Here is a 16,153-nt window from a genome sequence, read left to right on the forward strand (position 1 = left end):
GCCTAAAGACAGACGCAAAGACAGAAACACAGAGAGGGGGAGCAGCAACAACAACTAGGCTACGCTGTCAGATGGAACCAGACCGAATACAAGCGCTCAGACAGACACCACAACAACACGACATCAAAGTCGAACTTACGAGCTGGGTGGGGGAGCAGTGGAATTACAGGGGTTGTGAGGGGAAGGGCCAGGTTTTGTTGCAGTGAGATGGACAGGGAGTTGGCTCTGCCACTGCCTATTGGAGGAACACCCCCAGCCCCCCTTCCTCTGTAGACCTCCTCTGGAATCTGCCAAGGAGTTCCAAATGGGTTGGGAATGGGAACATGAACACATAAAAGAAGGGAAACTGTGACCCCCTGTTGGAAACGAAGGTGAGATGAGCTTCAAATAGTTTAGACATTAATCAGACAAGGTTTTCATCCATGACGGATATTTGTCAGGTCAATAAAAAAAGAAAAAAAAAGAAAAACAATCACGTTCTGCACTTAACCCAGCACCCACTTTGGATGTGTATATAGTTAATCCTTCACTAGACAAGTAAGTTTCTAATAACAAACATGTAAAACATCCTCAACAAAATATCACAACTCTCTGTCCCACTCTCGGTAAATTGTAGAGAGAAAGTTACATACTCATGTTCCCATGTTCTCCTTAGGGAGGCCCATTAGGAACTTTCCTTATTGGACAAAGACAGGAACAAGTGCCTCAGCTCTTAACGTTAAGTCTATGCCATACAAATGTCTCACATGCTGAATAGCAGCCACTTATGGCATTCCATCAAATTAATAACCAGTCGCAGCTAAATGAAAGCAACTATACTGTACAGTAGACTGAATGAAACATGACATACAGAGAAATTCTGCATGATGTGCTCTCACTCTAAGCAGTTGTAACCAAATATTTGGTGAAGTGAAAAACAAATAAACAAAACACAGGGAGGGTGTCATATTCCACATTCGGTAGAGTGCAAGTCATTATACCTTATTCTATGTTCATGCCGCCGCTACTCAAGTGTGCACGTCCGACGTCCGTCCATCTCTGTTGATGATACAAGTGTAACGAAACAAGTTGAGATTTGCCAAGGAGGGAAATATTTGCTGCGCTCGTCACTTTGGAAACTCCTCAACCTCTTGTTTTGATAGTGTAGTGTCCTCCTAGTGTTTCCTGGCCCTGATTAAAATCACCCATTGATTGTGACCATCGCAGTTACTATCAAAACCTCCAACGGCTGTCAGTCTGTCTATCAGTCTGTCCGTCACGAGTCACGTCACACTTTTGCCCTACTCATATCTCCCCCCCCTCATTTCTCACATGCCCCTCTTCTAGCGCCACCATCAGGCCGATTTTTGCAAAACACATTTTGAACACTGCTCCTACAGATTTTGGCCTAAAATCACGCAAATTGGATGGCAAATCACAACCTCCGCCCCGATTTCTCACATGCCCCTCTTCTAGTGCCACCATCAGGCAGATTTTTGCAAAACACATTTTGAACACTGCTCCTACAGATTTTGCCCTGAAATCACTCAAAGCGGTACACAGTATCTCTAAAGTCATGTCATCAACATGGATTTCCCATATTCCCTCCTGATTGGCTACGATTGCCTTCTTAAGTTTGTGTATGAGACGTGAAGGTCGCTTATCTCCCGATTAGGGAGTCTTACTGGTAAATACATTTACAGGGGCCAACCTTTAAGTCTGCATCTCTTCGAAATTGCAGCCTGTTTAATTGTCTTGTGTGTGTGTGTGTGTGTGTGTGTGTGTGTGTGTGTACGTGCGTGCGTGCGTGCGTGCGCGTGTATGTTGGCCAGTGCACAGGGGGACAAATGAGTGCCCTGGTTCAGACACAGATTTATGGTCTCAGCTGATGGTTGCGACACTTTCATGTCTCTGCCTTTCGGGTGGCGGGCCCAGATGAGATGACCTTTATACAAGCTCTTTACTCTGGTCCAGAGCAGTGCTCTGCCCAGTACATCCCCGACCCCCTCACACCCAACCCACACACACACACACACACACACACACACACACACACACACACACACACACACACACACACACACACACACACACACACACACACACACACACACACACACACACACACACTCTGCTTGGGTCCCTACACTCACCTAACCCCACAAAGCACCTGACAACATGACAAAGCGGACTCAAGCGTAATTTATGTACCGTCGCACGGTGGTGTCGCGCGCGGTGAGAACGGCCAAGAATAGCAGACCTCGGCTCCGCTCGTACACAACGGAGAAACACACAAAAAAAAGGCACAAAATGGCACTTATGGTTATTGCTGCCAGTGTGGTCTTCGAGGAGCTGGGGAGTAGTAAAGGAAAGAAAAGAAAAACATACGATTCTATAAGTGATCTCTCTTCAGCCACAAATTACGACACTCCGACAATTATGGCCGCAGTGTGTCATTAAACACCGACACTACGCGCTCGTGATCGGCAGCGTTTAGGGGATTCAACTGAGCCAAGACAACGCTCTTTCCTCCTCCCGCCTCTTCCTTATCTGCAACGAATGAGCGAGAAAGAGAAGAGGGAGAGAAACGGAGAGACGCGTCTACGCTCCGTGAAGTCTCCATTACTAATTAATGGATATTTCCTCAGCAGAGAGAGAGAGAGAGAGAGAGAGAGAGAGAGAGAGAGAGATAGAGAGAGAGAGAGAGAGAGAGAGAGAGAGCCTGCATCCCCCTGGGCCAGCGCTGCACGCATGGCCGCGTCCTGCACCCAGTGGTGTAAAGCAGTGGTTCTCAACCTGTGGGTCAGGACCCCCAGGGGGGTCCCCAAATGATTTTGAGGGGTCCCAAGATGATGAGCTTAATGTGCAACACTGTTTTCTCTCTCAACAGTAAGCAAACCAACATAAAGTTTAAGTGTATAGCTATGATATGTATTATAAAACATACATAATCCACTTTAGCTCTATTTTATACCTAGGATATTTGAAAACAGACAATCTACAAGCTCGCAGATCTGCTATTTTCAAACATTTTTGTACTACTTTTGGTACTTTAAGTATATTTGGATGGCAATAATTTCCTTACTTTTACTCAAGTGCACGTTGAATTCCGGACTTTCACTTGTAACAGAGTATTTCTACATTGCAGTATTGATACTTTTACTTAAGTAATCGTACGTGGAGATTATCATGGAGATTTAATTTATGTGAAATCGCCCTCCGTCATGCACTGGGATCAATTCACCTTTTATTTGCCAAACTTCATATCCGGTACCATTTAAACCCTCTATTGGTAAATCATACTTATACAATAAGTACTTGATACAGTCTTTTTTTCCACTCTCTACCACGCGACGCGTTGTGAGCTATTTTTTGGCAAATGTTCCGCCCCAGGATAATGGATGTTGGGGATATTTTGATTATCGCGACAATATCTTAAATCGCGATTTCATTGGTCACAATAACCGCAATCTGGGAACCCATCGTCAAAGAAGAAAGGGCGACACCTCCCTAGTGTTCAGAAGCAGCAGATTAGTCCTGGAAAATGGATCCCTGAGCACAACTACAGCCATCACCCTCCTCCTCCTTGCTCTTCCTCCCAGAAGCAGGTCTAGATTTATCTATTCATCATGTCTCTGCATTTCACGGCTGCAAAGTAGAACCGGCGGGAAAAAACCCCGGAGCACGCTTCAAATCCTCAGCCAAGGTTCACTGGGTTTATCGCTGGCTAATTATCCTTATATTAATATAAACTGAATCGAGCGGAGCACGCGGTCCCAACAACCTCTGGCAAAATGATGCTAGATTTTTGTCAAGATTAATATAATATCAAAGTCATGGGACATCTGCATGAGAAGTGCATTTACTGAAAATGGTATACATTTGTGAACATTACATACTGTATGTATCATTGCAAAGAGCAGCATCAGCTTAAAGGGCCACTTCACCTCTGGGACAACCCGATCTTATTTTATTGTTGTTTGGGACACGATTTACACAATCCTGAGTTATTTTTTGTGTTCAATCTGTGTTTTTAGATATTGTAGTATTTCAGCATGACTAGTGATGCATTTTGCATCATCAGTGATGCGTTTTGCATCATATGATGCAAAACGCATCACTAGTACATGCTGAAATACAAATATATCTAAAAAAAACAGATTGAACACAAAAAATAACTCAGGATTGTGTTGATCTTGTTCCAAACAACAATAAAATAAGATCTGGTTGTCCCAGAGGTGAAATGGCCCTTTAAGTGTAGCATTATGTGTATTTAAGGGGTATAAATTAAAGAAAAATGCAAAGCTCATTAGATGTTCAGTTTTAGCTGCCACTGATAATCTCAAATTTAGATTAGGCCAGGATTTAAATTTAATTTGCGTGGCTTTCTGTGGCAAATGTATTAGTTTTTGGCAATGAAATGACACTTTGTACTAGGTTATCTAAGGCAGGTATAATGATAGATTATAGATATATTGTCATCCCTTCTCTGTGTCCCAACCTTCCTGTCGGTTGCCACTTGCCATCATGTACCGGATGAATGAACCCATTTAGGCCTAGAATTATTGAATGCTTTAACCAGTGAAAAATAGCAGATATACAAGCTCACAGCGCGGCACCGAGTGCCGCGCTGCGAGCTTGTAGATCTGCTATTTTTGAAAAAGTCGTGAAAATGTGTGCAAATCTTTTAATATATGTATTTTCAAAGCGAACGTTTGTAACTCAAATTTTGCTTCTGGGGGGTCCCTGGAACCAGATATTTTGAGATGGGGGTCCGTGGCCAAATACATATCATTTTGGGGGTCCTTCACATGAAAAGGTTTGAGAACCACTGACATAGTAGTCTCTCAAGAACAGACTAACTGAGTTCCATTTAAGTGAAAAGGACCTTTTCTTTGATGATGGCTGGCCAGATTGCTGACATAGAAACATAGGTTTTTCAAAAAATCTTAGAAGGATTCAAAAGACACTTATAGAATCGGGTCAAAATTCTAATTTTCAAAAATTTACAAAAATAGCAGATCTACAAGCTCGCAGCGCGGCACTCGGTGCCGCGCTGTGAGCTTGTATATCTGCTATTTTTGAAAAATTGTATAACCACGGATGAGTAGAATTCAAATGGCATGACTGTCCATGACTTTTGTTCTGAGGTTTGGTCAGATCCCAACATAATTATTTGGTGATACATGGATGCAACAGGACTGCTCAAAAGTGTATGTTTTGCTCTGCAACTAAAGAAAGATTAAGTTATCAAACAAATTGTACAGTTAAAAGTATCAACACAGCCACTTCAAACAATACCCATCCTTGTGTACACTTGAAGTTCTATTATGTAATTTAATCTTTAGTGAATACAATTATTTTACACTACCAATACGTATGAGTATGTTATTACACACTGATGAAGACTGGATAGCCAAAACGTCTTTCATCTTGCGCCATATGGAACAATAATAAATATAGACTTGTATTTTTGATTGCAACCCTCCATGTTTTAGTACAATTCAATTTAGGCATTTAGCAGAGGCTCTTATGCTGGATTTGTTGAACAGTTTATTTGGACAACAGACCAGAGGCAGTGGTCAGAGCATGGTGGTAGAGATAAGTCTGTTAATATGTTAATACAACATACACATTTGAGGAGGTTATTTGGTATCCCTGCTCTTCTATTGAGACATTTCGATCCTGTGTCTAGATTTGACATTATCCTGTTTCTGGTTTTACACAGATTTTAACCTGAAGGTCAAAATGAAATTTCTCCCCAGATCAAGCACTCTTTGTGGTATAAAAAACAAACAAGCTGGCAGTCTGGTGGTTTCTAGGTCTACGTACAGAAAAAATCACACCCGTGTGAACTGAGCGGTGGTTTACCACCCCCCCTTCCCCCCTGTGTGTGTGTGTGTGTGTGTGTGTGTGTGTGTGTGTGTGTGCGTGTGTGTGCCTGGTCTGGCCTGGCCTGAACAACAGCGCCCCTCCCTTAACATGTGTGGCCACAAAAGGTACTGCAGGCTACATACAGACACACACGCACACACGCACACACACACACACACGCATACACACACGGCCACGTATAGGAGACGGTGTAACCACCGCTCAAAAAACAGACACAGGTAGCATAGCTGCTAGCTGGGATGGTATTTTGGTAAATGCATTATGACATGCTGTCTCTCTCTCTCTCTCTCTCTCTCTCTCTCTCTCTCTCTCTCTCTCTCTTTTTCTCTCTCTCTCTCTCTCTCTCTCTCTCTCTCTCTCTCTCTCTCTCTCTCTCTCTCTCTCTCTCTATCCGATTTGGTAATCATTTCATCTGCCAGAGTTTTATTTTTACGAGACGAAATCACTTCATGCATTGTACTGCGCAGTGGTGGGGGAAGCCGTTTCATGATTGTTATGCAGCGCTGAAAGGGGGGCCTGTGCCTTTCAGACCAGCTCTCTGCTGATCAATGCAAGTTTACAGCCATGCCAGGCTAAAGGCATGGCTCTGTGCAGGGGCGTCACAAGGGGGGGAAAAGTGGGACTGAGTTACTAGGGCCCAAGGTGGAGGGGCCTGGAATTATTTTATACTTTAACTATTGAAAAATAGCAGATATACAAGCTAGGCCTGGGGCGGTATGGACATTTTGTTACCGCGATTACCGTCTTCCCATTTACCGCCGGTACTGCGGTAATTACCGCACCCCCGTATCTATTAATTAAGGTTCGGCGATAAGCCAAAATATTGCAATCATCTTCCCAAAAGTCGCCTCTCCACAGTGGAGAGGCGACACAGCCTGACTGCCCGAGATATACTTCTCCGTACAGCACAGCGGGTCTGGCTTTCAAAGGAGCAGATCTACAAGCTCACACCACATCGCATCCGCGATGCGTTCTGAGCTTTTAGATCTGCACTGTCGGGTTACCATAGTAACGTAGGCTAGCTACTTGGGCTTTTCAGACACAAACAGCTATGTGAACAAACCAGAAGAGGAAGGGTAGTCAGATCGTGTACAGTGATTCTGTAAACTCACGCCACGTCTCAACTCTCAAATCACAGTGATTGAGTGCTGCTATATACAGGTTTTAGTTACAAGACTTGACAGAAAAGGTTATAAAATCGCCGACGCGCCGCTGGACGGAGCACAACGTGCGACGCGGTGGAGCTGGAGAAAGTAAAATAGTTTCATTTTCGGTTTTGTCCACGCGGCCCGCGCTCCGCCAGTAATCCGTATGAATAAAAAAAGATATGCCACAACACAAGGTATGTATTAACATCCTTGTGTCGAGTGGATTACAGAGAAAGTATATGCTGCATTGCTGCTCCGTCATAGAGTTGTGCTCCGTACTCTACTGCCCTGCGTGCACTGTGTGTGTGTGAGTGACGTATGTGGGCGGCTTCCAACGTGTGGTACACGGCCCAGAGCAGAGCGGCATGGAGCGCATGCGGTCCTCGCTTCTCCCCCGTTTTAAAACTCACTCGTTCTCAATAAAAATAGCCTATTTTTTTGTCTTTTTTGACCGCGGTAAGGACCCTGACACCGCGGTAGGCCGCGGTATACCGCGATACGGCGGTACGGCGGTTACCGAACCCAGCCCTAATACAAGCTCACAGTGCCGCGCTGCAAGCTTGTAGATCTGCTATTTTTGAAAAGTCGTGAAAATGTGTGCAAATCTTATTTGTATTTTTTAAGCGAACGTTTGTAACTCCGATTTTGTTTCTGGGGGTCCCTGGAACTAAATATTTTGAGATGGTGGTCCGTGGCCAAATACATATCATTTTGGGGTTCCTTCACATGAAAAGGTTTGAGCACCACATAGGTTTTTGCAAAAATTTGAAATATTTTCACGATTTAAAAAAAAATAGCAGATCTACAAGCTCGCAGCGCGGCACTCGGTGCCGCGCTGTGAGCTTGTATATCTGCTATTTTTCAATAGCTAAAGCACAAAATGTGAGTGAATCCTTGTACCCAGGGCCCAGAATTGGGTGCGACACCCCTGCCTCTGTGTTCCTCACAAACACACACGTATCCAAAAGGGCCAGCGGGTTAGCGGTGAGCAAATACCAGTACGGGCAAACATCCCACAGAAATAACAACAACACTCGCTATTCTGGCGGCAAATATTCAGCAAAAACACAATGTGCTGCGAGCTTGCAGATCTGCTATTTTTGGGGAAATAGGAGGGGACCAAGTAGGCCAGTCAATCTAAGCTAAAAAGGGGGCATGAAAAAAGGGACCCAAATCTGAACCCCCTGAATTTACCTTGATCCACTAAGAATATTTTTGACAATTTTTAAAATGTGTTTTGGATGACCCTAAGAACCATAAAAAACATTGAACCATTACTATTGCAATTTCTTTTGGGTCAAACCTCAGATTGACTGGACTAAAGTACCGGTATACACCCATTGTGGGCCATTGGTCGGAAAATGAATTACATGGGGTATAAGTGGAGCAACCTGCTCTGACTGATTTAACAAAGTGAATTAGGGATAGCGTTCACCAACTAAGTCCATCCTAAAACATCTGGTAGTCTTAATGTTGTATTACAACTTTCATACTTTCATGAGATGATGGTCCTAAATTTGACCCTTCACAGTGGAAAGGGGATAAAAACAAAATGACCTGGAGACTACCAGAGACAATTCTGGCCAACACTGCCCTCAGAGCCTGCTGAACAATGCCCTTTGGAAGTGTCATAATTCGCCCTGGGGTACATAGCAGGGTTGTTTTGATTCCTATGGACACAAAAGGAGAATGGACAGGCGAGAGAGAGAAAGAGAGAGAGAGAGGGAAAGAGAGAGAGGGAAAGAATTCTTGGCTTCAGAACTTGGCAAAGTCAGAAGAATTCCAAGAATTATTGCATACAGGCAAAATACTGAAAAACAACAATTGCCAACAGATCCCTCCAAAAAAGCAAGCGCACAGAGAGCTGCTAAATTGTTCTTTTTTTCCCATCAATCACTGGATAAATCCCAAACAGAGAGTTGATTTTGAAGCGATGGAGACGTTTCGACTGCCCCCCTCATCACCGCTGAGCGAGAACCCCACCCCCCTCTCTCCACAGAACTGACCCAAACAGCAGTAATGAATGAGTGTGTGCGTGCGTGCGTGCGTGCGTGCCGTGCGTGTGCAGCATGTGTGTGTGTGTGTGCGCTGCTCAGTTCTCCTGCCCCAGGGACCACACTGGAGATGTCTTGGGCGGCGGTAAAGAAAGGATGGGGGCAGATGAGTGGTAAAAAAGAAAAAAACGGGGGGAGAAACGTACCGCGTAGCAATTACCCTCACAGACGGACATCCTTTCCTAATTAGAGATGGGGCGATACGCGATATTATCGTTTATCGTGATAAAAACAATCACGATAATCATATCGTGGACATTTAATTTATCGTGATATCGTCCTCCGTCATAGCCTGATATCAGACTCAGCTCACGCAGTAGTCTGAAACTGTGCCTATTATGAGCGATTTACGGGGGAGGGCCTTTTTTCAAGCGTGCGCGCGGACGCCGCGCGCGAGTGATCGCGACGCACAGTTATCGAGACGCACGGTGGTCTCTGTCTGTGCCAGTGACTGCTTCCATACAGAACTGCGACCAGAAACATGTAATCAACATTAACAGCTTGGTGAAATCAGCGCGCGCGTGCGTGTGTGTGTGTGTGTGCCTTCCTCAGCCTGCCTGTGTGTGTGAACTTCGTTTGAATCGTTTCAACTGCTGCGCGGATTGGATATTCGTTAGACCCACCCCCACCCCGCGCTCATTGGAGCAGCCAAAATAAATCCGATTCATGTACTCAGCTCCAGACCAGAGAAAGAGTCCACTCTGAGAGTGGGTGGGGTCTATGGTCTGGAAGCAGGCTACCTCCGTCATGCACTCGGATCAATTCAGCCTTTATTTGCCGAGCTGCATATCCGGTATCCTGTAAAAAATAGCCGATCTACAAGCTCACAACGCGTTGCTTGTAGAGCTTGTAGATCGGCTATTTTTTGGCAAATGTTCCGCCCCAGGATAATGGTTTTTGATTATTGCGATAATATCGTAACTCACGATTTCTTTTGTCACAACAATCGTGATATGAAATTTTCATATCGTCCCATCCCTATTCCTAATTTCTATGCAAAAGAGATCAGTGGGTCTTTTGAGGAGGAGAAGGCAGCCGTTTATCTTTGGCTTTTGTGGATGCCCCCCAGATAGGAGAACTTCACGGGCTTTTTCGAGGAGGGGGGGGTGGGGGGGGGGGGGTGGGGGGCGAGGGCAAGATATTTGCATGATAATACATGCCTATGCAGCACGACACAGTGAAGGGTCAGCAAGCCGTTTAATTTAGCGCTCATGTCCGTTCGCGTCTCCGGGAATGATTTTCTGTGCATGGCCAGATGAAGATTAGAATTGGGGTTTTTCTCAAGTGTCGGAAAGAGCGGCTTGTCAGACAGTGTAGAACAGGGGGCTTGGTGGTCTGCTACCCATGGTACCCTTGCCCATCACACCACACCACACAGACACAAACACACACACACACACACACACACCACTCCTCACATTCTTTCAGTGGTGATTAAATGTCGAGCATTAAAAGATCCCTCAAGTTTTGCGCCCTTCAGTACCCTCCCTCCTTCCCTCATCTCTGGAGAGAAGGGATTACTGGCATGGTGGTATACAGAAATTAAAAGACTTTCAGTGACCACTAATCTAATGAGGGTGGAGGAGAGTATGTGTGTTGGGGGGCACAGTCAGCGAGTGAGTGCCATGCCTACTACTGACATGAAAGGAAGAGCCAGCGTTATCATGTTTCTGCCAACATTGCGTTGAAGTCCCAAAAGAGAGAGAGTTTTTCAACTTTGACAGAGCTACAAAATAAAGTGTAAACATCCATGATGCTGCACAATTAACAAAGGAAACAAAACAAACACTGTTCATACTGTCTGTCTACCTCTTTTGATCATTACAGTAAATTAGCCTATGCAGTTGCAGTATGCATCTGGCCCAGAAGCAACCTCCGAGTGGCCCAGCAAGCTGCGCAGCGTGTGTGATTTTTTGTAAGGATTTATTTTTCCAGATAGCAGTTGAAGTCCTGGTCATGTCATGTCTGTCTATCAGTCCCTCCTGATACACAGGGCCTGACTGTGAGCATAAAATCATAGGCAGGAATCCTCACTGTTAACTTAAATCGGAGAATGTACAAATTGACCTTTATGGGGCCAGCGATCGCCACTGCGGGTGATTTTCCATGTCTATTATCTATTATGTGCTTTCATTTCATTTGGTTTCCTAGGCTTTGAGGGACAGCTGAGGACACAGGTAGTCATGGCCAGCGCCACCGTGCATGGTGTGTGACTGCCACTACTCACACCGATGTGATTGTGCATTCTCACCTCCGCTGTCGGGAGCACCCAGCGGAGTCTCTAACCTCCCACAGCAGACTGTCAATCATCAAAGCTGGCTGACTGAGGCTACACACACACGCGCGCGGGCAGGCAGGCAGGCACACACAGACCACTAGAGCCCTGTAGAGGAGGCTTGCCGAGTGCTGCCGTCCCCCGTGAGAAAACACAAGTTCACACACCGAAGGCGAGTGAGGCGGAAGCCCTAAAACTCTAAGGCCCCCCCCCCCCCCCACACACACACACACACACACAACTGTATTTCTCAGGTCTCAGGACACAGCGTCTCAACCAGACCGATAAGCAGTCACACACAAGAGGAAGGAGGGGATGAGATTGCTCTGGCTGACCCCTCAGATCCGTCCAGTGCGGCTTCTCTGCTCTGCTTCATTGGCTGTGCCCCCTAGAGAAGCCTGAGAGACAGAGAGAGAGAGAGAGGCAGACTGGTCTTCCATCTGATGGGAGCAGCTTCCAAAACAACAGGAAGAGCACGTTACACCAGCACCCTCCCATCTGGGAAGCATTCACACCAGCATGAAACCAGCCTGACGCTGGGAGGGAGGCGAACATGTGGACTTCTTTCAGGCGCCTCAGAGTGACTGTGTGATTTTCCAGGTCAAGCTTCGTTCCCACAAAAAGGGGAAAAGGCAGTACGTCATATACGTCATATTGTTCAATTAAAAGACATTAAAAGAACACAAAAAGCCCGGCACCGCTACAAGATGACAAAGGGTCGCCGTTCGATTTGACTAGATATATTTTCCATAAACAGGAATGGAAATAATTAATAATGTTTGCACCCAGTGGCATGCAGGAATGCTGCGACTCCAAATAAAGATTCCTTATGCCACCAGACTCGGCAACTTGCAACACAGAGCACAGTCAGCACACTCCTTTAGCAGGGTCTGGCCCTGGCATGTTCAGGTTATCACTGTGGCCCGTTAGGCCTGAATAAGCTGCCCATCACAGCCTTTAGCGCCCATTTCGAGGTCACATCAGGTACAATGTCCCTTAATGGAAGAGGGGCTGCCAACCGGAGGCAGTGCACGGCTCAGACTCCAGAGTTCAATCTCCAGTTGCGGAGACCATGAATAAAGATGGCCCTCCTCCAGGTAATCTGGACCGCTAACACCACTCCTGCTGAAGAGAGTGATGGAGGAAATGGGGAAAGAGGGGGATGCCACAGACTTCCATGAAGCGTTCGCCTCTTTTCTGCATGACTGCTCCTGCATATTCAATTTTTGATCAAAGCAACTGGCGAAGGAGAGAGCTCTATTCCCTAGCCGCCACCTCCCCCTCCTGGTCTCCTCATCCTTCAGGTAATGGCGACATGCGACATCAGCTTACTTGTTCTATCTCACCGGTGCAAAGTATAGGTTGCTGGAGGGCAGGAGCCACTTAAGATTCGGTGATAACACACACACACGCTTTCACTCTTGTCTCTCTCACGCTCATACACACACACACACACACACACACACACACACACACACACACACACCAACAAGTAGGAAACTAAGTGTGGCACCTTGTGTCTCAGTGGAGATGGAGTTACCCCACAGGTGCTGGCAGGGCCAACCAGCCCGGCTCACTCATCATTCAGCCAGGGGGGGACATGTTAAGAAGGCATCAGATCACAGACTCAACACCTCCCAGACGCTCTCACTTACACAGGAATCTCCCAGTTTTGTTCCGCCTGACAACCAGGCTGTGAATTTGCGTGACTTGTCATCATTGAAAAAACATTCAGATGCAATCCGGTGTGTTTCGGGTGCCAGCCTTGTAAAAGCACTCAACAGTCAATATTTTACTATCACTTAATAGTGACAATTAACTTCATTTTAACAAGCTTCATAACCGTGAGTGAATCCACAAAAACAAGTGCAAAGGAAGGTCAAACCAAACGGCTGTCGAATTCATCAACCCCTTTTCTCGTGCGACAGCAAAAAGACACCTAGGAGACATAAAGCCCTGCATAGAACTAACTGAAAGAAATCATCTCGTTTCACATCGTACCCATCATGCACACACAAGCCAACAAAAGACTTCCATTCAATGGCAAGACTTTTCGCGACAATCCGCTCTGTGCAATCTGCGTTCGTGTATCATGCTCTCTTGCTCGGGGATGGGGGATGGGGGGAGGGGTTTTTACCTGCGAGTTCATGGTGGATGAGGTCGGCGAAGTTGGGATCGTCGCCCCACCAGAAGAGCCAGAGCTCCCTGCGTCCCTGCCGCTGGCTCCGCCGCCACACGCTCAGCACGTCCGCCTTGAGGCAGCGGCTGAAGCTGCAGAGGATGGGGTCCTCCTCGGTCACCGGGGAAAGAGGATGGGGGCCGAGGTGGGACCCTGCCACACGTACCTCTTCCATTTGATACCCGTCAGGTCGGCCTGGGAACAACACACTAGGGACGGCGGGGTCAGAGCACAGTTCCCAAACAGTAGGTCGGGAAAGACATTTTTTTATGGTTCCCTTAATTTTCTTTTTGTCCCTGCATTTTGTTTTTAACCAAAAACATTCCCAAAAAGCTAAATTTTTCATGAATTAGTAATCAGTAATTTCATGAAGAAATCAAAGGAAAATCTAAGAAATACCATAAACTAGAAAATTAATGTTTAAGAAGTAGTGAAAATAGCCGAACAAGCTCACAGCGCGGCACGAAGGAGCTTGTAGATCTGATGTTTTCACTAGTTTGGGTCCCGAGCAAAGCTAAAAAAGAGAGAGAGAGAGAGAGAGAGGAGAGAGAGAGAGAGAGAGAGAGAGAGAGAGAGAGAGAGAGACGAGAGAGAGAGTACTTGGGAGTAACGTGATGCTAAGCTGAGGTTTAAAGGGCGGTTGTTAAATCCTTGTATTAATATGAACCTCTTACCTAGCCAAATAGATGAAGGAATAAGAACAGAGGGAGAGAGAGATGAAAATGTAAATTAATTAAGCTCACTCAGACACACAAACAAACAAGATAAGACTGACATGGCTTTTTGGTCTCGTGCCCTCTTTTTATTTCCAGGTGAGGTGCTTTCACTGTCGACAAGAACAACATGTTCGATACGTGAATTATTAATAAATAATCAGAAATCCCAATGCCGGTAAATGTGGTCACCACCTTAATCCTCATTAATGGTGAGTGCCTGGAGATGGGGGGGGGGGGGGGGGGGGCTGTCATTCTCTAAACACCGCCTGCCTTTTATAAAGAGAACAAAACACACAGCAAAAAAGCCTCATAGGCAGTAAATCACTGGGCAGGGTTATTAAGTGTTAAAGCAGGAACATTACGCTCCACTGCTAGCTATAGCACTGCTGCTCATCACCCAAGCACCGACAACCCAACCATGTCTACCACACACACACACATACACTGGGAAACAACACAGTACGCACATACACGCACGCACTGCATGCCTCGGGCATACGTCCTCATTTTCCATCAAAGCTCTTAGTCTTCTATCTCTCCTTGTAGGCATTTTAAATAATCTGTACAAACATGGACGGCTTGTTTCCGACATGCCGTTTAGCTGTGTTCTGTGTAGACAGAGTTGACAAGCTGTCGTTCTGTAGATTTAACCAATTTATCTATTACAAATCTGGGGGGGCGGGGGTTCTTAAATCAAGCGGAGAGGCGTTGAGCCTGAACGAGTGATTACCCATGCTTCTGGTGGGGGAGCGGTGGTCTTTCGCCAAGCTAAGGATAAGCTAGGAGATTTGTGGTGTTAGGGGTAGGGGGGCTGGGGGCACGGGTTGTGTGCGCGGGGTGGCAGGGTGTCAAAACAGAGCATTCTGTGGTGTCAACTGGAGCAGAGCTGGATCACAACAATTTAGGTTAACCATTGGATAAGCAGTAAGGATGGGAACGATATGAACATTTAATATCACGATTATTGTGGACAAAAGAAATCGCGATTTATGATATTATCACGATAATCAAAATATCCCCAACTTATCCTGGGGCGGAAAATTCACCAAAAATAGCAGTATCTACAAGTTCACAACGCGTCGCAAAAGAGATTTGGTAGAGTGAAAAAAAGACTATATCAAGTACATATATTATAAGTATGGTTTACCATAGAGGGTTTAAATGGTACCGGAGATGCAGCTCGGCAAATAAAAGGTGAATTGATCCAGTGCATGACGGAGGACGATTCCACGATACGATTATCGTGAGTGTTTTTTATCATGATAAACGATAATATCACTTATCGTCCCATCCCTAATAAACAGTGAGCACATACAGCCTGTCAGCATTTATCTCCAGCATCATATGAGTAAATTATAAAGAATCCAAATTGTCAAAGCTGTTTTTACTTCTTCTAACTTCTGCATCTAATCCAACAATACAAACTATTTGTGCACAAACTTATATGCCAGTAGTTTGATGCCAGATATTTGGGTCCGATATCTTCCGACGGGTATGGCAAAATCCTCCATGGGCTGCTCCTTACATTATGATGCCCCCACATATTCTCACGCACGCACCAGTTACAGTTACTTTCTCCATAACCCACACTCTGCACATATATTGGAGCACATATCTTCAACGGGTAAGGTCTAGTGGATCCTAATTTTGTAGATCCCAGACCACCAATTAGACTACCAATGTTTTTTTTAAGTTATTTGTCAATAAATGCAAATTGTTCTAATCAATTTGAAAAACGTATTAAAGATCACACAATCACAACGTTCACAATGCGTCCCGTTGCATCGCGTCGGGAGCTTGTAGATCAGACAAACTTTTGAAAATGTTTTTCTTATAACAACACGTCCAAATTAGAGACCAGATAGGGTACCTTTCACACCTGGATGTCAGTTTAGTGGTCCTTCACA

The 16,153-nt window shown here is 45.5% G+C and overlaps 1 protein-coding gene across 1 annotated transcript in view; it reads right to left on the reverse strand.

Moving 5' to 3' along the window:
• med13a (mediator complex subunit 13a) overlaps positions 1-16,153 on the reverse strand; it is a 118,438-nt gene that overhangs the window by 95,433 nt on the left and 6,852 nt on the right. The window contains 2 exon segments of the mRNA XM_080749694.1: positions 13,489-13,654; positions 13,657-13,725. Of these exon segments, the coding sequence (XP_080605820.1) occupies positions 13,489-13,654; positions 13,657-13,725 (235 nt within the window).

This window comes from Nannobrachium achirus, assembly GCF_963921795.1.
Source record: "Nannobrachium achirus genome assembly, chromosome: 19".
Lineage (NCBI taxonomy): Eukaryota > Metazoa > Chordata > Actinopteri > Myctophiformes > Myctophidae > Nannobrachium > Nannobrachium achirus.